The sequence below is a fragment of the Spinacia oleracea genome, chromosome 4 (assembly GCF_020520425.1).
Source record: "Spinacia oleracea cultivar Varoflay chromosome 4, BTI_SOV_V1, whole genome shotgun sequence".
Taxonomy (NCBI): domain Eukaryota; kingdom Viridiplantae; phylum Streptophyta; class Magnoliopsida; order Caryophyllales; family Amaranthaceae; genus Spinacia; species Spinacia oleracea.
In genome coordinates this window covers 147,206,870-147,229,940 of record NC_079490.1, presented here as the reverse complement: position 1 = coordinate 147,229,940, position 23,071 = coordinate 147,206,870, and the positions used below count along the sequence as shown (strand labels likewise).

General features: G+C 35.2%; 2 protein-coding genes across 9 annotated transcripts in view; one reads left to right on the top strand and one right to left on the bottom strand.

The window, feature by feature from the left end:
• Nucleotides 1-23,071, top strand: part of LOC110805315 (pentatricopeptide repeat-containing protein MRL1, chloroplastic) — a 32,359-nt gene that overhangs the window by 4,845 nt on the left and 4,443 nt on the right. For 2 of the 8 annotated variants that reach the window (XR_008919464.1, XR_008919460.1), the window contains exons 9-20: nucleotides 85-249; nucleotides 1,406-1,546; nucleotides 3,020-3,119; nucleotides 4,412-4,520; nucleotides 4,719-4,810; nucleotides 6,481-6,571; nucleotides 7,957-8,188; nucleotides 8,639-8,731; nucleotides 11,296-11,344; nucleotides 12,193-12,286; nucleotides 13,087-13,345; nucleotides 20,795-20,943. Coding sequence is in view for 3 of the 8 variants with exons in the window: in XM_022010909.2 (XP_021866601.2) it covers nucleotides 85-249; nucleotides 1,406-1,546; nucleotides 3,020-3,119; nucleotides 4,412-4,520; nucleotides 4,719-4,810; nucleotides 6,481-6,571; nucleotides 7,957-8,188; nucleotides 8,639-8,731; nucleotides 11,296-11,344; nucleotides 12,193-12,286; nucleotides 13,087-13,336 (1,416 nt within the window). In the remaining 5 variants the exon portion in view is untranslated. Of the gene's footprint in view, nucleotides 1-84; nucleotides 250-1,405; nucleotides 1,547-3,019; nucleotides 3,120-4,411; nucleotides 4,521-4,718; nucleotides 4,811-6,480; nucleotides 6,572-7,956; nucleotides 8,189-8,638; nucleotides 8,732-11,295; nucleotides 11,345-12,192; nucleotides 12,287-13,086; nucleotides 13,483-13,549; nucleotides 14,224-20,794; nucleotides 23,070-23,071 lie in introns of those variants that run through there. The other 6 variants (XR_008919463.1, XR_008919461.1, XR_008919462.1 and 3 more) reach the window with 5 other exon arrangements.
• LOC110805318 (probable glucan endo-1,3-beta-glucosidase BG4) lies at nucleotides 13,294-16,066 on the bottom strand. The gene is made up of 2 exons (XM_022010914.2): nucleotides 14,221-16,066; nucleotides 13,294-14,079 (listed from the first exon to the last, which is right to left on the bottom strand). Exons 1-2 carry the CDS (start codon nucleotides 14,663-14,665, stop codon nucleotides 13,505-13,507), a joined length of 1,020 nt encoding a protein of 339 aa, XP_021866606.2. The 5' UTR covers nucleotides 14,666-16,066; the 3' UTR covers nucleotides 13,294-13,504.

Sequence of the window (23,071 nt, the reverse complement as noted above, 5' to 3'; positions counted from 1 at the left end):
CTGTTGTTCTTGTTTGTTTATTTATTTACTGCCATAATAATCAGTCACTTATAAATCCTGTCATTAATTATGTGTATTTTTTAGGTTGATAGAGTGAAAGGAATATATGATATGATGGAGCAATTCGACATCAAAGGAACTCCAGAGCTTTACACTATTGCTGCTAATAGTTGTAGCCGGACTGGTGATTGGGATTTTGCATGCAACATATATGCTGACATGAAAAGGAAGGGTGTGGTCCCTGATGAGGTATGTCGGGCAAGTGGCAGCCGTCTAGATTGAATGGCCCAATTGTATATATCTTGAACTTTCTATTTTTATTTTACACTAGCAAATTTCATACTTCAGAAGTTCAGATACTCCCTCCGTCCCTAAATGTTCTTTACATTTGGTATTTTGCACGCGATTTGACGACTAATTAATGTGCATTGAGATTCCTCTATTTTTTTTTAAACAAGGAAAATTACGTTTATTTATAATGTTTTCACTTTTATAAAAAATCTGACATCGGGAAAATGGAAAAGATTTAATGTCCATTGGAAAAGGGTGAGAGATTAAATACCCTAATGAATTTAATTGGTTAAAATAATCCGTGACACAAATTTTGATAGAATATTAAAGTATTTATGTGATAATATAAAAGGAAATGTAAAGAACATTTTGGGACACCCGAAATAGAATACGTAAAGAACATTTTGGGACGGAGGGAGTACTAGAATTGTTTTCAGTAGCTATCATAGTGTCTTGTTCATAGTAAATTAGTAACTATTTGAAATTCTTTCTTTTATTGCTCCACCCACGATTATTGTCCCACGCCTTTGCTCTTCCCAGGAACGACCAACAGTTATGATATTGAAAATATAGAGTGCACGCCCTCCGTTCCAGAATTGTTGTTACATCTACTTGATACACGGTTTTTAAGGAAAGAGAAAAAATGAGAGAAAAAGTGTAGATGTGGGGTGCAACATTTGAGAAAAAGTAGAGAGAACGTTTACCATAAAAGGTATGAAGTATGTGTCAACTAAACTGGGAGATCCAAAAGTAGGTAAATGTAGCAACTAAATTTGGACAGAGGGAGTATACTTTCTCTGTGCTCACTGCATTATATTTTTATGTCTATGTCTCCTAGTACTCCCATTAGTTTTCTTTTGAATAATCCAACTTTTACTTATGAAGTTATGACTTATGAGTGACTAATTTTAGTACCAGAGTCATGTCAGGTATTGAGAGAGAAAAACAAAGGAAAGAAGCAAGAACATAAACTTATACAATCCTTGCATTACATTGTTGTATGAGTAAGATTAATAAATCTGGCAAGTGTTGGAGAAGTGGAGCCTCAATGGCTTTATGCCTTTGTATGCTCTTGTGATTTTCATACATTAAAGCTTCTCATGTTTTTATGCAGATGTTTTTTAGTGCATTAATAGATGTTGCTGGGCATGCTGGTAACCTAGATGCTGCTTTTGAGGTTCTGCAAGATGCAAGAACTGAAGGGAAGAATCCAGGAATTATCGCATACAGCTCGTTAATGGGGGCCTGTAGCAATGTATGTATCCCTAATTATTCTTAAACTCAGTCTTTGTAAGTTGTTTAAATCAGCATTTTTAGATTAAATTGTATTGTGAGGTTCTTGGAGTGGTCTCTAAATATTAGAACATATTCATTTTTCTAGGTTGAGTCGTCTGATCGCAATTTATCCTTTATCTGGTGTCCCTTTCTTGACATAGTTAAGGTATTTGCTTTAGATTGCTAATTTGGGTTTCTGAAGGCCCAATTTCTGTTAGCTGGCTGAGGGGCGTTGCTTGTGAGGATGATATCTAGGAATTGTATGTCATGGTTAAGGTATTTGTTGTTTCCAGGCCTGGGTTTTTGTGTGGTTTCTTTCCAGTTTGAACACTTTCCAATTCAATATTATCAAAAAAATACAAAAAAGACAGGAGACATTTAGTTTGAATATTATGTCAGACTTGCCTACATATCTATGTACGATATATACCTAGAGCCTCTGGTTTATTTATGATTCTAGTTTGATTTCCTTGATCAAGTTTAAATACTATATTGTAATGAACTGATGTAAGAGGAAGGGGCACTTTAGGCAGTATCTTTGTAAGGTAGTTATGTACTTACACGTCTTGGAGAATAAGTTGGGGAAGAAATTCTATAAATAGAGAAGTTCACGGAGAGGGAAATTATGCTGAATATGGACGAGAATCAGGCCTCTCAAAGACTTTGACTATTATTTACGTTTTCTGTAACTACAAGTTTATTAACAGTCTTTTTCTTTCTCCTTTGTACTTTTCCGTTAATGGTGTCAGCTATGTTAATTCATAGCATATGTCTGATTAAAGTATCTAATACAAATAAGAATAGCCCAGAGATGTTGGTTGAACAAGAAATTACTCACCGGTAGACCTTTCAAAAACTGACCTAACCCAAGACATACTAAAGAAAACCCGTCAGTAATAGACGTAAAATCTTGAAAGCTCGTGAAAAGTTTGTAAAAGATGCCCTTTAAAGTTCAATTTAAAACAAAAATGTGAGATTGACATTGACTAACCCAAACTTGACCCGGCCTATTAAGTAAGTTGCACCTAACCAAGAACCTGACCCACCTTTTTATTCTAATCTGAAAACCAACTAAAAGTAGTAGAAATAACAATGTAAATCTGAAAAAAGTAGATTTCCGACCCTAACCCGAATTGTTTGATACGTGAATACGTCTTCTCAAATAATCTACTTACAAATATAATAAGATTTTTTTGATTTTTTCGACGCTACCTATAGCTTATAGGATTTGGTTCAGTGATTTCAGTATCCTTCTCAGTTTTATGGAGTGGATGGAGAGAATCCCATCATAACCCCCGCAGCCTGGCAGGATGGAAAAATGAAGCTTTGTAATTTTAGATATGGTGGAGGGGATTAATTTTCAACCTTTTAACCTTTGTATTTATTGATCTATGCTATTTATGATGCAAAATTTGTCTTGAGAATGATTTATCTGTTAAAACTCTGTTTTCAGACCCAGAATTGGGAGAAGGCACTCGAGCTATTTGAGCATATTAAAGCTATGAATTTGAAACCAACAGTTTCAACTGTGAATGCATTAATTACCGCACTATGTAAGTTATTTTTTACTTACAGACCTCTTTGCTGTAGTTAAAATAGGGCCTTGGAATAGATGCTTGAAATGATTACATGTATGTTATCTATTATTCAGCTAATGCGTGCTTATGTTACTACTTTCAGCAGTCACAACAACCTCCCCCCCCCCCCCCCAAAAAAAACTTTTGAAAGGAACTTTATTGATGAAAGATATACTTCGTAGTTGAACATCTTTTTCTTATATTTTCTGATTACTGCTTAAAAAAAGAGAAATAATAGAGGAAAGATATCATATAAGAATACGCAGTATAATAGAGACTAGAGAGTATACTCAGATTGGACATCTACAAGGTTTTCTCAGTTGCATATATTCTGGTATTCTATATGAATAACAGTGCTCCCTGGCAAACAAATTTCCTCGGCTTATCCAATTTATGACCGTATCTGCTTGGCTGATTGTCGTCATGGACCTAGTGCCTATAGAATGACAATAACATCTCATATTTTTGAAAGGGATATGGATTTCATGTCTCAACGTAAATTCTCAATCACATTTTGGATCAGTTTTTGAAAAAGATGAAGGTGATATGGGCCGTGGAGCTTAGGCGTGAGGTGCATAAATTTAAGATTGCGGGTGTATAAACCGATTGGAGTAATAAAAATGCAATCACTCAGTGCAGCTCGTAAAAAATGCCTTCTCCAGGCCTCTGTTTAATTTGAGGGTTAGTTTTGTAAAATTAGTAAATTACACTATAACATGGAGAATTTTTGTTGGGGGGGGGGGGGTTTCCTTCAGAGAGGAAATTAATAGTTGGGAGAAATTGTAAGATGTATCATTGATGTTCATCACTGCTCATCAGGTTTCTTGAATAGCTTCAGCAAATCATTTGAACTCCTACCGGTTTCTGACCATGTTTAACTAAGAGAACAAATTGCAAAATGCGATTGGAACTCAGGTGTAAAATTGATAGCTAGGAGATAGAAAATATTTTAGACTTAGTGTATCAAAATGGTTTATGCAAATATGGGATTATTTGATAGTATAATTTCCATCAGTTGCCCATGTTATTGTCCTCTGAAGCAAAATGTTTTCTTGGATCATTTTTCTAGTTAGTGGATGAATTTGATTTTGCAAATACAAAATAGAAGTAGTATGATTGTAAACTCAATTACTTAATCGAATACTGCCAAAATGGGGAGGATAAAACCAGCATAATTGTTGCAATGATTTGTTGATACTTGTTCTAAGCAAATCATCAAGCTTGTGAAGGCCATTTCAACTAAAATGAATGTGGAAATTTCCCTGCAGGTGATGCTGGCCAAAGGCAGAAGGCTCTGGATGTTCTGGAAGAAATGCAGAGACTTGGCTTGAGCCCAAATGATATCACTTACTCAATTCTTATAGCGGCAAGTGAAAAGTAATTTCTCTATATTAATGTTCAATAATTTCCTAGATTTCATGACAGAACCTTAAAGACCCAAGAGGCCGGTCTACAGAATATTACTGCTTTCGTGACCCTTGAAATTTGTCATCAGATCTCATGCCCTTGTACTTTATTCTAGCTCCTGAAAGGATCCTAGATTCATGAAAGAGGGTTTTTTGGTTTGCTTTGCAGAAAGGATGATTTAGAAGTAGGCCTCACACTCTTTTCTCAAGCAAAAGCTGACGGTGTCTCCTTCAGCCAGATTATCTTTAAATGTCTCATAAGTAAGTTTGAAAGATTTATCTTTAACCAATTTGTTATTTATCTTTGATCAAGCACCTCAATCCTTTCTCAAAGTATTTAATTTTCATGCTTCATTTTAAGTAAATTGCATTTTAGTGTCTGCTCCTTGACATGTTCTGCTAAATCAACATTCTATGATTTCTATCTTTGAAAAGCCTTTGTGATTTCCAGTTAAGTTTTGAGATTTCGGGCAAACTTGGAAGCATTTAAATTATAATTCCTGTGCTCATGACTTTCTGAGTAAATGACTGTTGTTTTAGAGCCTCACCTGTCTAAGAAAATCTTCATCGACTCTATCTTGTATGATCTATAAATGAATGCAAAATTTCATCATTAGGCAGTCTTCTTTTCAATCTGGGAACTAATCCATGCTTTTTTAAGCTAAGCCTTCCACTCTTTAGTCTTCTGTTATTAGCAGCATACCTTTGCATCATCATTATTTCACATTTAACTTTAGTTTATCTTTATGGAAAACAATCTAATCGTTATATTATACAATGTTTATGATAATCTGATTCATATTGTATTAGCATAATTTTCTATTTGACTATTACCTGATTTGTGATTGAGCTATTTGTATTCAACAATGTGAAAACGTGATAATTTATCATAGTAATTTAATTTCTTGATCGAAATACTCCATCTGTCCCAGAATAGATGATAGCCCAAATAATTGTTATTTTGAAGGCTGCAGCCTAGTTGATAGCCCACATAATTGTTATCTTGAAGGCTGAATTTTAGACCAACTCAAATGGGGCACATTGATTCATATTCCTTGGTTAGAGTTGTAACAGTACAAATCTTAATATATTACTCTTTGGTGTGTGTCTCTTACTCTCTCTCCCCTGTTCGTTGTTTCACTTGGGCTTGGCACGGAGATCAAGAATAGTAGTTCAATATAAAAATAAGTTTAAAGTGTGTTGGGACTAGGTACAAAAATGATAGAGTATAAAACTAATCTTGGGGCTTCAACCATCAGCTTAAGCTTTTGGTTGAGTTGGTCCTTTGACATGGTATCAGAGTCAAAGTGACGCAAAGGTCACGGGTTCGAATCTCATCCACCCCTCCTTTCAAAGTGGAATAGTAATAAATAGTGTCAGGAAAGAAAGAGAGAGAGCCAGCGAGGGGGAGAGGGTGGGGGGGGGGGGTGGACATGGAAAAATGAGCTTAGAAAAAATGTAAGGAGAAGATTTTTGGACACCCCTAAATGGAAAGTATCTATATAAATTAGTGTTAAGTAGGAGATGGCTATTGCTTTTTTTTATTCAAAAGTCTATACAAAAACCACTCCGTAATATGACCCCTCACCGTGCCTTGGGCTGGAGCTTTTTAAAGTCGTCGACTCGCCGGTAGTAATGTTGATGATGAATCTCTGACTTGTACCAAAAAAATTCACTACTTATAGGCTTATATCACTATATTTCAACACAACTTATTCATCTTTTAAGCAAACATCTAATGTCGGTTTCATATTGTCAGATTAAAATTTTATGCTGTTGGTGATGGTGCAGTTTGTGGTTTGTGCATGCTTAATTGCTTATCTATTAATCTGTATTGTTGTATGGGTTCTGTGTCATTTTCTACTTCAAAGCTTTTAGTTGCAGAAGGTGTACTTTGTAATCGGTTTCTGTTGCTCCAATGTATCTTATAGAAATGTGCTACCGGAGATTTGAGAAGGCTTCTACAATTGGTGAACCTGTTTTGTCATTTAAATCTGGACGGCCGCAAATTGACAGCAAATGGTATTCCATCCACCTGTAGATGCTTGTTGGATTGATTTGCTTGTATGCTTCTATCTAGTCAGCTTTAATATTTATTTTGACTTAAAAGATTGACATAGAATTGGCTGAATCAAGTTCCTTTTAGCCAAAACTTCTTCCCTGGACCTGTACTAGCTACTCTTATGGAACTCAAAACTTCAGGACAATTGTTTACTAACCATTGGCAAAAGTTCAAGTCGCAATTGTTTAAGAAACTTAACGATGTGTTTCTATATAACTCACAAATAGAAAGAGAAGCGGTCTTACAGCAACAAAATGACTATGTTCTAGTCCTCTGCCGTGCCCTTGAGGAAGAATTCTAGAAACCTATAGTGCCACTTAGACTATGTTCTCTTCACCTGAATAAGGTGTTGTAGTCTGAATTTGTTAAAACCTGGTCCGGCCATATCCAAATTGTTCTCATCTGGTTTGTTCTGATCTTATGTCTTTATTTGCCTGATCTTTGGCCATATTTGTACAGCAATATATAAAAATAAATACTACTCCCTCCGTCCCTTAATACTCGCACCGCTTTCCTTTTCGGGTCGTCCCTTAATACTTGCACCGCTTCTATAAATGGAAAATTTTACCAATATTATATTATTTCTCACACTTACCTACTAACCCACCTACACCCCTACTCCCTACAAAATACCATTTCAAAGTTCACATCCCCCACTCACCACTCCCACCCCTTACACATTTCCCACTATCACGTACCACCCATTAAATTAATAAGTCAATTCAAGTGTCTTAAACTCCGCACCGGTCAAACCGGTGCGAGTATTAAGGGACGGAGGGAGTATTATTAAGTGGCATCTTGTTGGATTCATCTAATTTTCCAAATATCTAATTAAATAATTTTTAGTAATACAAAATTAAAGATGTTTAACAACAAGCAAACGGAAAGAAGATTTTGTCTGGTTCTAATCTGATATGGTTTTATTTTAATAAGAGTAAGTAATAAGTTCTCGAAATAAGGTGCAGTGAACATTGCCTTATTTCATTTTAACTTTATAAACTAATGCATTATCAATCTTGACTATGAATAAGAAAATCCACACTTTGACATCAATAATATATGTATATATACTCCTTTGGCTCCCTTGAGTTCTTGTAACTTAGAATTGGCAAGGTCTTGAAGCACATATAACTGATATAAGCAACGAGAAATCGAGGCTATTTCTTGTTAAATCATATGGCTAAGGTTACTCCCTATTTTCCACGGGCTCATGTACGAGTGTGTCTATTTATTTTGTATACATATAATAATATGTATATATATTTATTTTGTATGCTGACATATACGTAGGATTACAAATATTATGTCTGAGGTGTTTCCCCCTTTGTCTTCTTGTTTTCTTCAGGACATCCTTGGCTTTAATGATTTATCGTGAAATGATTGGAGCTGGTTTGGTCCCTTCTATGGAAATGCTTTCTCAGGTTTTAGGGTGCTTGCAGCTACCAAAAGATGTATCCTTGAAGAAGAGGTTAATTGAGAGTTTGAGAATCAATTCTGAAACATCAAGAAGTGCCAACCTCTTTCCGTTGATAGATGGTTTTGCAGAATATGACCCTCGTGCTTCTTCATTATTTGAGGTTAGCTCTACTCAACCTTCCATCTTTGGGCCATTACATTTTGACTCATGCGGCTCATGCCCCTTTTCGTACATGGTGTTTAGCTAGGGCTGTGGATAGATTTTTCCTGGTGTTTTTAACAAGAATACAATTATATTAGGCAGCACATTAATTATTTCTCTACTTGCATATGATATGCTTAACCTGATTTTTGGTCATGGTCAGAAAGAAAAAAAAGAAGCGGACTGATCATCAATAAAGGAAAGACATTAGGAAAATAAATTGCCTAAAATGCTCATGCGGTAACAGACATTATTGGTTATTCAAACAGCGTACCCTCTCTTATTGTAAGCACAGGAACACATTTAGAGGAGATTTCATGCAGCTCCAGTGTTCTTATTTTGTTTGTCTTAATCAATGCCTTTTTTATCCCATCTAAAGATAATACCCGGACTGATTTTTTCCTTTTAGGAAGCTGCTTCACTTGGTATTGTACCTGGTGCTTCCTTCAAAGAAAATCCCATTGTAATTGATGCAACGAATTTCAACATTCACATAGCAGAGGTGAGTCCCTTCCCCTCCCCCCCCCCCCCCCTCCTTTTTCTCCTCTCGCTTCCTAATGTTGGTTACGTTTTGCACTACTACAACCTCTCCATTTAACTTTTCCCGAACCCGTGCTAAGTTTCAAGACCAGCATGAGTACACAGTTATTTGCACATGTAATGTTCATACACATCTAGTTAATTGCTGTTTGAATCTAAGGGTATATGTTTTTTCTTGAAGTATGATGACTAATCACCCGTATTCCACATTTGAACATGTTTGTGATTCTCAGTATCAAAAAAATTCCTGTAACTTTAAAACTTCATCCTTAAACAAACTTCATTTCAATTTCGACCCAACAATGGACAACATAATTTTTCCGAAACAATATGAAGTAGCTCTATTGTGCAAATGGTACATATTTTCATCGCCAATTTAATCTTAGTTTCGTGAGATTGAGTTGAACTTGTGAGTTGTGACTTGGTGGTTGTGGGTATGACTCCCTACTCCCAGCACAGGTATTTTGGAGGTGAGTTTCCCTTACCTCCACTCTAATTGGCTTGGAAAACCCTGGTTTGATTTACAAATATTTTGGCCGTTACATTATCCACCGAAAGTTAAGTTTATACATAAAATTTGAAGAGCTTTTATACGTAAAGCTACAAAAGATGAATGTATTAATTTGGATATCTAGTGGATGTATGCGTGGGGAATTTGGGATGCGATCGTATCCAAAAGATATTAAATTCTTTATACAAAAACAGTAACAACCACCAAAATCTCTGTAATTCCAACAAATTATCTCAATTATTCCCTTTCGTCTCCTCCTTTTTGATGTAAAGTTTCCATGGTTACTTTAATTCTGTAGTTTTCCATGGTTACTTTAATAGAAGGAAAAGAAGATAAAGTATTGAAATTGAAGAAAGCTTTATATGGGCTCAAGCAAGCTCCACGAGCTTGGTATAGTAGAATTGATGGTTAAGAGGAGTCCTAATGTAGCCACCTTATACATCAAGAAAGATGGGTCACACATTATCATCTTATCTCTTTATGTTGGATGACCTAATCATTAGTGGGAATGATTTATCGATGATAGAAGCGTTTAAGCAAGATATGATGAGTCAATTTGAAATGACTGATCTTGGCTTAATGAACTATTTTCTGGGTATGGAGATTAAGCAAACAGAAGAAGGGATCTTCATAAGTCAAAAGAAATATGCACAAAACATCTTAAGAAAGTTTAAGATGGAAAATAGCAAACCACCATCCACTCCTTTAGCTAAAAATGAGAAGTTGAGCAAAGAAGATGATTCAGAAGATGCTGATCTTAAAAACAATACAGAAGCATAATTGGGAGCTTATTATATACCAAATATGATGTACGCTGTAAGCATGTTAGCAAGGTTTATGCAGAAACCAAGCCAAATACATTTGCAAACAATTAAGAGAGTTCTTCTCTATCTAAAAGGAACCTCAGATTATGGAATATGGTATACGCCAAATAAAAACTCGGAGCTAATTGGATATCCGGACAGTGATTGGGCTGGATCTATAGATGATATGAAAAGTACATCAGGATACATGTTTTCACTTGGAAACTTGGCTTAGCCAAAAGCAAGATACTGTGGCTCAATCTACGGAAGAAGTTGAATATATTGCAGTATGTGCAGCCACAAATCAGACAATATGGCTTAGAAGAATTTTAGCAGAAATGTGTGAAATTCAAAAACAACCCACAAAGATATTCTGCGATAGTAAATCATCTATTGCTATAGCTAATAATCCAGTTCTACACCGAAAAACAAAGCATATCAAAATAAAATATCACTTTGTCCGAGAAGTTGAAAATGAAGGAAAGATCAGCCTTGTTCATGGTACGTATGAAGAACAAATTGCTGACATATTTACAAAAGCACTTCCGAAAGAAAGCTTTGACCGATTAAGAGAAAAACTTGGCGTTCAGAGGAAGCTCTTCAAGGAGGAGTGTTAAAAATAAAAGAGCATCCTTCATTCTCTCTAAATTAAGAAGTTATTTTTAGATATTACTAAATTACTATTGATTTAGTTTTAATATCATTCAATTTTAAGTTAACTATTTACGGTGTTTATATAATTAAAAAAGTTATATAAGCATTGTAAAATATAATAATAAATCATATAAAAGAATAATATATTCGTTTATTATATATTATTTATGCACAATTAGCACAATATCCTAACAGTATATAAAGAGGGTTTAATTAGTGTGGGGAGGGTGCTTGTCAGTTTGTTATTGAGATGCTTTGCATGCTTGTTCCCCCCCGAACTTGTCAGATAGATGAAGAAAGGTGTGTTCTATAATCTATAAGGGGTTGAGCACTCAATTCCATGAAATTTGGTTAACTTCATATCTTATATTCATATAGTGGATGACATTGTCATGATTTTTCTGGTGCTTTTCTCTGTTTCCTATTCTTTTGTTTCCCAACAAATCAAAACGTGGAATGCTTGAGAATTGTTGCCTGTGTTAGTGTGCTTCTTGCATCACCGGATTCGCCCGTTCTAACGTTGAATTCTAATCAGTTCTGTTTACTGTAATCTTTCAGGTATATATCCTTACAGTTTTGAAAGGACTCAAGCATCGTCTTGCTGCAGGTACGATTATGTTTATCTTTTTCTTTTTACTTATCACTTTGTATGATTCTTCTTTATCCTTTACACGAATCCTGTCGTGTCTAGCATCTTGCTAATCTTAAGACTTTCTATCTGTACATGTTTCTGTTATAAAAAAACACGATCAGACCCTTGATTGCTTCCATTTACCCAAAAGTATCTCTTTCCCGTGTTTCAGCTTTCTCTCATCATTTGCTTGTATACCAAAAATTTGTGTAATATTTATAATACGCTGCAGGAAGTTTACCCTCTTGCTTATTCAGTTTTCTATCTTTGTCAAAAATCAAAAAGTTTTCTATTTTCTGAAGTTGCTTTCTGTAATCTTGTGACTCTGTTGGAACAAGATTACAAGGAAACGCTTACAAATTTTTTGAATTTTTGAATGGAATTTCCCATGTGTTGTCCATGCCTCCATGGTGATGCACCTTCAGTTCTCTCTGTTCAGCAAGTCTTTTCCTTCGTTAGTTCTCATTATCCCTCGTCAGTTGTCACAACTTTAAGGTGTGGGTATGAGTGGTAATGGAAGTTAATGAAGACCACAATCTTGGCATAGGTTCATGTTTTCCCTAGAAGCCTATATGCTATTTTTCCTAGGGAGCTTGATCTTATATTAAAAAAGTGAAAAGCAAAACTGAAGCGAGCTTGATCAATACACATTGTAATTTCCCACAAAGATCTAGAATGTATACAATATTAGTTTGTCTACATCTCTCGGAAAAGTTGCTATTCTACAACAACCACATCTGACTTTTAATTGGTGAGCTGCAGAATGCATATCAACTGAACTAGCTGAAAGACGTTGACTCTGATCAATTTGAATACTAATGCAGGTGCAAAGGTGCCTAGTATAACTATTTCCCTGCCAGTGGAGACAACAGATGTTTCACGTCCTAAAGGAGAAAAAACAATCAACGTCTCAGCAAGGTTAGTAATGCTTCGTAGAATAAGCACTTCAATAGATTTTCCATTTATTGATCTTATGTAAGTGATTTCTTTTGAGCTATCATGAGAACATATTATATGGGGGGCTCAAGGCTTATGGAGATATGAACCATAATTTTTGGTGTGTCAATTGCAATGAAGACATTTGCCTTGTATAGGAGAAATACAAACTAAAGTTGGAAGAAAGTGTGGAGGCGCGTACCAAATGGAATTTTAGTGCTATAAATGAAGGAATCTCTTTGTCACTATTTTTTATCGCGTAACAAATGCAATTTTTGAGCAAGGGTAAGGATCCTTGATAGGTTCTTAGCAAGTCTAGATGAGTAGAGTTTAAATCTCAACGGCTAATATTTATATACTTCGTATTATACTTCGTAAAAACAAAGTGTGAATGTTTGTTGCTTTTATGATACAAAAGTTTTAAGCTACTAGCTTAACGATTGGATTGATTTTAATAAATTCGCTTGGAAAAAAGTGGTCCAATAAGAATTCCAGTAATAATGAAATAAATTAGAATCAAATGGTTAATTATAAAAGTGGACCCATTTAAATATCAAGCTAGTTTAGTACATTAGCTTACCATTGGAATACAAACTAGCTAGAAAGTTAATTAGCTTAAAATCTTAGGTGACATGACAAGCTAATTTGACGGTTTGCCATTGGAGACGCTTTGATACAACTGGTTTGTTATTGCTCAGTATAATATCTCTTGATTGTAAATAAATTATGTAATTTTGGCAAAAGTTGGCTAACCACTCATTCTGCCGTTTCTTGTTGAACAGGCTTAGTCAAGCAGTTGGAGCTTTATTTCGCAGATTACGCCTACCTTATCAAGGATCTGAATCTAGTGGAAAAATCAAAATCAATGGATTTGTGGTTAAAAAATGGCTTCAACCAAAACTTATTCCTTCATTTAGTGGGAATCAGGCACCACCAGTACAATTACAACTGGGCTTATCTCAATTTAGACTGGCCAAAGAAATCATGCATCAGCAACGCAAAATTCGTAGTGGGAATCTCTCCCTGGACTGATGAAAATCTGTAAGTACAGAGCCCAAACATTATGAGTTGTATATTAAAATATTCCATATAGTTTAATCAGGTTACATCCACCAAATTTTGCTCTCCTAACTAAGTAACAATAATAATAATAAAAAAAGGTGAGATCCTTTTGCTCAGTCTCTGTTGCAAGATTTAAATTCAACTAAATATGTTATAATTTGGTTTCATATTGGGGCTGAAAAGCCCCCATTTTTGCTCAACACCAGGATCCTTCAAATCTTCATCAAACATAGCAAAAATGAATCCTTGTAGTAATGCATCTGGCCTTTTTGGAGTCCCTCCAAAGTTATGAACATGATGTATGAAATTTCTGTTGTAAGTAGCTGCAAGACCTGGAGTTGTGAAATTGCTGTTCCCGTCATGAGGCCATCCAGTCTCAGAAATTACTATGTTAACATCACTGACACCTTCTTTCTCCATTGCCGAGAAGAAAGCATCAAGCATGGCATCAAGAAGGTTGGAGTAGCTTAGATCTCCGTCATTGATTAGTGGTTCATGTGCTCTAAATTGTGCATAATCCAATCTTATGTTTTCTGGGTCTGCAGCATAGGGAAAATAAGGGTAGAGATTTACCAACAGTGGGGAATTTTGTGATGATAGAAATTGTATAATTCCGCTTATAAATGGGCGGGAACTATCTGAAAACGTGGCTGCCGAGGGAGGGAAAGAAGTGCCTAGCACTGCTGAATGCACCACAGTGGTTGCCCTTGTACCTAGTTCCAAGCAGAATAAGTTGATAAATTACTAAAACAAGGCTTTTGTCAAAAAAATATACTTAAGAGAAAATTAAGCAGATCGAGCAGTGAAAAACTGGATGTTTTACCCTGTCTGAAGAATAATAAAAATTGACATACCAAGATTATTACTGTTGAGAACATTCTGCAGATTCTGCATGGCGGGCAAAATAGATTCGCTGAATTCTCCGGGGATGACCTCATTACCAACAGTTATGTGTGATATGTGGATGTCGTTCATATAGGGATGAACATTGCTCATGAACCATGAATTAGCTGCTCCTTCATCCGATGCAAGAATTGGTATATCGTTATTTCTAACACCTAGGGTAAGTTCTATATTGCTCCCTCTTAGAGCTTCGAGAACTTGAGGATATGGCTCAAATATCCTCATCTTCTGGATATTGTATTGTTTATAGAGACTAACAACATCCTTCGGAGAGGGTAGATTATCTCCAATGAGCCCATAGCAGACACCTACGTTACCACTGGTTTTATGTCCGTGTACTTCGAAACATGTATGCAGAGTTAATGACAGAACCAGCAATACCCTTAAATCGGCCATCAGTAAAGAGCAAAGTGGTTTCTGCACTGCGGTGTAAATTTGTCACCTTAATTTATAGAATTATAGTAAAAGTAAAGGTAAGAATTTAAGGAATATTTCTATATAGTACTTAGGAATATAAAAGATTGCTCTCTTTTGTTTAGGAGAGAAATTAACTTCACTTTCGACTCCGGATATTCGTAGTACTACTGAGTTGGAGTACGGAAAGTTTCACAAAAAGTTGGATCTTCAGACTAATAAAAGGAAACTGGGATAAAAATATATATTGATGTAAACTGGAGATTTTTGGTTGGGAGTAATTTGAGGTAAAGATGGAAATGGTAAGATTCTTATACTACAAGAAGATCTCATTCCCAAATTTTCTTTTTGAGAATCTGGAAAGAAATATACTGCTTGTGTGATTTAACACTAAAAAAAAACACAATGAAAATGTGCTTTAATTGTGTGTTTTTGAATTCATGCAAAGGCCATGAATCCTTATTTTTCCCTGAACAACAGTAATTATGCATATAGTATCGTTTATCCACACGACCTTTATTAAGCAAAGTTCTTAGACTATGCAAATTTTGATTCTTACCTACCGAAGTGCAAGTCAAGAATAATTCAATATGAGATATAAATTGGCATTCATTTTTTACGGATCAAAGAGACAACGGGTAGACGAAAATATTTTTTTAGTTAAACTATTTTTACGGATCAAAGAGACAACGGGGACGAGATATAAATTGGCACTCATACTCTTTTCCAGCCTCTTTCAGAAGATCAGGTGCTTACTAGTAGAAAATTGTTCATGTTTTTGGCGTAGGGAAAATTATTTCTTAGAATTTTAAGAGTATGTACTGTGCTCTTAGCCTGTTAGATGATGTGGCAACTCGACCAGAAATTAAATAAATTTCAAATCTTAGATAAATAAGGACTAATATATTCGGATTAGGTCTTTATAAGGTTGTAATTGATCTTCGTATTTTTTTTTTTTAAAAGATGATAAAGAGTTTTTTTTTCTTAAGCACCAATTGATAAGCTTAATTCCAGAATTTTAGTTAGTATTTCAATTGTGCTATTGTATGTGTGTTTTTGCTGAACCTTTTCTGAGATTTCTGGGAATAACTAAGTCGGTGTTCTTAGATCCACCCCTGCAATTATTTTTCTTTTTAGAATTTTAACATTTTCTTGCTCTCAGTCGTTGGAAAATATATCAGAAAACAAAATATTGCTGTAAATTTGCAAACACAAATAGGGCAAGTGATATCAGAGAACTGTATCAATGAATTTATAAGTAATTAGTACCACCCCACTGAATAATGTTGCAGATGGGCGGGAAAAATTTACATCAACCTGTACAATATTTCTTTGGGTGTCAAGTAGATCTAAAAAAAAAACCCCACAAAAGTTAGAAAATTATGTTTTCTCTTAGCACCTAAGTTCAGAAGTAAGATTAAAGAATGTTTCTTGAGTGCAAGGAATGGTGAGAGCGCCCATGGGATGATTAAACCCGAATTCATCTTCAGCCTGCTGTAGCAAGTCTTGGAATGCAGGGTGGCTTAAGTAAGAAAGCGGCACCACATATCTCTTCTTATCAGCTTGCTCTCCTACATATACTGGGATGTGCCCCTTTGGAACTACTTGTTGGTTTTTTGTACGCATTTGCTTTGCGTTAGAGAGTACAGAAGGGAAACGGATCGCCATTAAGGAAATTGTGTAAGAGAAAAAAAAAAAGAATGAGATGTACTGTAAACTTGAGAGGATTGAATTAGACTTTTGGAAGAGAACTAATAATGAAGGTTTGAGTGTTATGCAAATTCAAAGGCTTTGGAAGCTTTTTATAATAGTTTCGAGTTGTTGAAAATGTGAGTATTCAAGAGTTAAAAGACTGACCTGACCTACTTAAACTTTAGTGAAGGCTTTCACATGTTTTGTTTTTCTCAAGGTTAGCAATGCCATGTTCTGCTATCAATATACTTATGTTTTGACCCATATGGTCCTTTTGAAGGGAAGCAACTCCATCTGAATGACATGAGCTTATATTGGTTACTCTGTCACAGTCGATGCTTGCAAATGATATGCAACATGTCCATGTGAATGTTTGAACCTTGTAGATTTAAAGACCCATATGTTTCGGTTTTAGTCGTTTCAATTAAGTGATTTATTGACTCTCCATTTTCCTGATGATGAACTAATATTATGACAATTTGCTTTGTTCCAGTATGAAAACCAATATGTGCTTATCGGGCATGTAGACTTTGTAAAATAAATTGCTCCAAAAATTTACACAAAAAGAAGATATGGAACTTGTGTTTCTGAAAGTCTACTTTAACCTTATGTTGGCCCTGTTAATAATTCTTGTTCCTACATACCCACTACCACTGAAAGGTTGGACTAGTCATTAGCATTAAGGTCTTAGTCTTTTAGAAGTATTAAGTCATAGGTTCATACTCCTCATCCCAAATAGAAGGAATTTTTTTACTGTTTTCTGTGCTTCACTGCTTCCTGTGAACAACCCAGAAAATACCCGTCAGTTTCTGTTTTTACCTAGGTATTGTGTGCCACGAGTGTTAGAGTTGATTGACCTTAAAAATGATTAACTTCAAAATTGAACGATTCACATTTTAAAAGGGAAGGATATGGTAAAAGGCACACAATTGACTCAGTAGTAACAGGGGTTGACTGAAAGAGGATGACGGGGGAGTATCAGAAACTGGAGAGCTGCTGCAGTGACTGTATGAAGAGAGACACTACATAAATTTGATAAGTTATTAAATTAAAAAAAGTGAGGCTATTGTGATCCAAAAATGTGTTTCCATTAATAAATATATGGAGAACCACCCCTCTGAATATTGCAGATGGGGGAAAATTAGTAAATTACATGATTTGTATCTGTACAAATGTTAGTTTGTGTCAGTTCAATAACCTTTAATGGAAAGAGAAACCCATAAGTTAGAGTAGTAAGTTTGACACTGCTGTTTGTTCTTCATATCATTATTCAGTTAGCACTAAAATTCAGAAGTTATGCTGAAGAATGTTTCTTCAGAGCAAGGAATCGTGAGACCTCCTATAGGATGATTAAACCCGAACTCTTCTTCAGCCTGCTGTAGCAAGTCTTGGAATTCAGGGTGGCTTAAGTAAGAAAGCGGCACCACATATCTCTTCTTATCACCTACATAAACTGTGACATGCCCCTTTGGAACTACTTGCTGATTTCTGGCAAATATTTGCCTTGCATTAGAAAGTACAGAAGGGAAGCTAATAGCCATCCTTGAAATGATGTTGTTTAAAAGAGAGAAAGACAGATTATGGAGAAAGTGAATTAATCTTTTACAAGGTATAAGCTTTTGAGTGATGTAATTATAAAGGAATTAGCTAGGTTTTTATACTAATTAAGATTGCTTCACAAAATCCTCTATGTAGACGGACATGGATGACCTACCTAGTCTAGCCTATCACATGGCTTTGTTTCAATGAAAAAACTTAAGTATTATCTATCCTTTCTTGGCTTATATTATTTGCTTTGTCACTGCCAATACTTGTATATTATCTGCAAAACATACCCATGTGAATGTCGTATACCAAATATACACCAGGACCTGCATGACTCATTTTGATGAAATGACTTGTTGCATCCCCTATGTCTTCCTCTTAATTAACTAGGGCAATGTGTTTATATATTTAGTTTCCGTTACATCCATCAGATGTGTCGTTATTGGCCTGGTACTTTTACTTTATCAGTCTTGTATTCAAATATTTTTTTAGCTACGATAGTTGGATATAATGTTTTGCATTCAATAGCTTTATTTGACTCCTACCATGCAAGCCAACATGTTAATTAGTTATTCCAATGTGTCTGAATATTCAGAGAAATGATTGTTTGTCTTGCGAAAATCCTCTGTTGCATCTTTGTACTGGGAATATTAATGAACATATTTTGATAATCTGGCCGGATTATGGAATTTAGAATGACATCATTTGGTGCTGTAATTTATATCCTATTCTCTTATATGAAGCATTACTTATTCATATCTATGTTCTTGGAAAACTTTCTGATGTAAATCATGATCAGTTATCCAGTTTTAATTGAATAACTCCACCTTCTTCCACCTAGTTTGAGATCAATCAACTAGCTTATAGTTGGCACCTAGGTTCAGAAACTAGTTAATCTTCACTTGGAAGAAAATTTGCACGATTTTTACTTCTGCATGTGTAATTTAACTTAGATTTCGAGCATAAAGTAAGATGATCTACTCTTATCGCTGTATGGAGCACTTAGGCTGCTCACCTGATGATTGAATTGTACTCTTATTCAGCTTTGCAAACAAAGGCTTGGTTAAAAAGGGTGGCTAAGGAAAACTAGTTTGTGTTTCTTGCACTACCAAGTCACTGCAATTATTTTTTCTGCTGTAGTTTGCTAAAATGAGGAGGGTTCCTGGTTGGCCATTTGTGTCAGTGACACTCTCGTATTCAGTCACAGATTATCACAAACTTAAGAACTGTTGGTTGCAGAACTGTGAAAATAACAATATATATAATCTGAGAAACAATTAGATCGACTGAAAATTAAGGCAAAGAGATATGAGTCTATTAAAGTATATCGAGAACCACCCATCTCAATGATGCAGATGGAGAAAATATATACATATCTGTAAAATTCTGTACAAAGTTAATTTGTTATGGCCTTGGTCAATAACATAATTAAGACCCCAACCAAAAAAAAAAAAAAGATTAGCAAGTTAAACATCGTTGATTGTTCTTCAAATCATTCTGTAAGCACTTGAGTTGAGTTCAGAAGTTAGTTCATAGAATGTTTCTTCAGAGCAAGGAATTGTGATACCACCCATAGAATGATTAAAGCCGAACTCTTGTTCAGCAAGCTGTAGCAAGTCTTGAAATGTAGGGTGGCTTAAGTAAGAAAGTGGCACCGCATATCTCTTCTTATTACCTTGATCACCTACATAAACTGGTATGTACCCTTTAGGTACTTGCTGATATTTTGTAAGAGTTTGCTTTGGATCAGAGAGAACAGAACGGCAATAATGGATGGCCATGTTTGTAATGAAATCGTTTGAAAAAGAGAGATGTTTTTGTAAGAGTGAAGCTTTTGAGTGTGATGAAATTGCAAAGCCATGGTGTAAGTATTTATACTATTGTGAATCACGACTTTTCCTCAGAGCTGTAAAGAAAAATATTATAGATAGAAATTATAGACCCACCTCGGACCACCTGTTTTCTTAGGCTACAAAATTCTTATCAATTTATTTATAAGGCTTCTATTAGTTTTTCTATCACTATCCAGGCCTGAAAATCACATGCTATACAGACCCATGTGAATATCAGGACCCCAGATGTTAGGAAATTTGTTTTCTCTTCCTAATCAAGATGCAACCCGTTTTGATAAATTTTCTATCTCACCTATATAGCTTAATTAAAAATCATATGGTTGTAATCAATTAAGTTGGAGAACATGTTCTGTATATAGCTTTCATAACCACCTATGTCATCCACTAGTCCACTACTACCGGTCTTGATCTTGTATATGGATCGTCATCTTGGATGATCTTATTAATAGCCTGCATTCAATGTATTGTTATGAATATGTTATCAGTCCTTTCAAGAAAATTAACCTATAATTTTTCCATTCATTAATCATTTATATTATCATCAAAAGTGCCCAAAAAAGGTGCCCATACTTGACTTGTAATCATGAAAATCGATTGAGTGACTTTAGAATGTCATCATTTGAAGATGTGACAGTAATTCAATATAGAGCATATGGGATTATCAAGTCTAATGTTGATCAATTTCTGTACTTGTTAACATTCTAACTTCTTTGCTGTGTCAACCTGGTGCAACTTCTTTTCTGTTCTGGGATTAGGAAAATTGTACACAGCTCAGCTATTTCTGTATCAGGTCTATTCCAGTTTCGGTATCCAGAATTGTTTTCTGATGAGGTTTTCACCTTGTAGTGAACATTATATTAAGGTCCTGCAGCATTATGTGTCTCAGCTTTTTATAAACCACTCGTTAACTCAAATAAAGAAACACTTAATTATAATTAGTTTCTGTAATTACCTCTATGTTGTAGATTTGTAGCACCAATGTTTTGTACTTGTCTGACCATTATTATGCTTAAATATGCAGGTTCAACAAGACTAAGGTGACTCAGTAAGTAAGAACGAGGAGAGGATACCATGTTGGCTCAGTGAAAGAGATTGACCGAATGCTAAGAACGTGAGAGCTGGGAGATGGTACTATTGAAATATGACATACGTAAATCTTGATGTATCAAGGTAAACACCTCCGTATTTATAGTGATCAAAGTAGAATGGTTACATGGTGTAATTCAGATTTTTGAGAGACAAAAAGAATTCTGTTTTTCTAATTTTTTTATCCTGGTTTGCCAAAAGAGGGCACAAACTGAGAATAAGATAATTTTCTATGGTTGACAAAATTTAATAAAATTCTTTCGTGTTAGTAACATAATTACACAATTGGAGAGTATCAGAAACTGGAGAACTACTGCAGGTCTGTGCAGAATGATAATACAGAAATTTGATAAACTAGAAACAGAGAAGTATACCAATTTTAATCCGAAATTTAAGTCATTAAAAGAATGTTTGTAGAACCACCCCTCTGAATGTTATATGTTACAGATGGGGGGAAAAGTACAAAGTTGTATTCTGTAATCTGTACAGTATAGATTAGGCCAGGGTTAACTAAACATCTAGAGAATAAAACCCCGAAAAAATTACAGTCAGTGAAACATCTCTAAATTGTTCTAATAGCTAGAACTTGAGTTCTGAAGTTAGTTTAAAGAACGTTTCTGCAGTGCATGGAATGGTGAGACCACCCATAGGATGATCAAATCCGAACTCTTCTTCAGCACGTTGTAGCAAATTCTGGAATGTAGGGTGGCTTAGGTAAGAAAGTGGCACTACATATTTCTTCTGGTCACCTTGTTGTCCTACATAAATTGGGATGTATCCCTTTGGTACTACTTGCTGGTTTTTCGCAAGAATGTGCTTTGCCTTTGACAGAACAGAAAGGATACGAATAGCCATATCGATAAAAGTAGAGAGATGTAGAGAAAAGTTGGTTTTTGCAAGAGAAGATTTAATTTGAGTGTGATGAAATTTCAGAGCTTAGAATAGCTACTTATATACTGAGGCAAATTGCTATATTTTGGTAGAGCTTTAAACAGAGTATATTGTAGATAGATTTGGATGACCCACTTCATCAAAGGCTCTCACATGGCTTTGTTTCTTAGCTTCTGAATCCAAAAACGTACTTGTCCTTTCTCGATGGTCTAGCTGTCGATATCGATACATTATCATGTTTCCCTTGAGAAAGATGATCCACCTAATCAAAACTCTTATCTATATACGGAGTAGTATATACTCCAGGCTCTTATTTGTTGATCTGTCAATTGTCATGTCTGTAAGTTAATTATAAGCTAAAGAGGCCCATGTGATTTTCATATACTGAGTAGAAATCAGGACCCCAGCTCCAAGTATTTGCATTCCTTTCTAACAAGGATGTGACTCATTTTGATTAAATTTGTTCCCTCACTTTTTCTTATAAGTTGTACTCAATTGACCTAGGCAATATGTTTATAAATACTCCGATCTGTAGTTTCCATAACCACCTATGTGTCATAGTGATCAAACTACTTATATACTTGCAGCCTTAATTAACTCGAATTGCCGGAATGCGTAGCTTCAGCTTGGATAAGTGGATTAGTATATTTCATTTTGATGTTATATACTTAAATATATCTGGTTCATATATATATATAGTTGATCATTGACAAGGGAACTTTCCTAGAAAAGATCCCTAGCTGACTAACTTGACTTGGTGAAAAAGTCGACTGCATGTTTAGAACCTCATCATTTGAATAATGTGACACTAGTAGAAGATAAGATAGGATGTGGAAACTTGAATAGAACTGGAATTATTGTGCAAGAAACAAGCTTTAAGTGTGAGGAAAAGCTACTTAATGATTGTATGGATAATGAAGAGTCTAAGAAAGACCCACTTCCTGAGTGCTCTCACATGGCTTTGCTTTCATGGGTTTGAAATGTCAAGTCCATATCTGTAACTTGACCCTCATTGTCTCGTAGCACATGTTTTTTTTGTGAGCGAGAAATGATCCATTTACTGCATATATCGATCTCCAGGTCATAGTGATCTAGCTAGTGGGTTCTCTGTCAATCAATGTTTCCAAATGCTGTGTAACATTTCCATGTGAATGCATGTAAACTGTTATGCAAGGACCTGGTGAAACTGTAGCCTCATTGATTTCTTTATGATGATGAATATGTATGTTGTATGGAACTAGAATTAAGAACTGCATTCCACTCTCAAACACCTTGGTACGACATGTATGGAACTTCTCAAAAGCCTCATATTTGCTCCGGT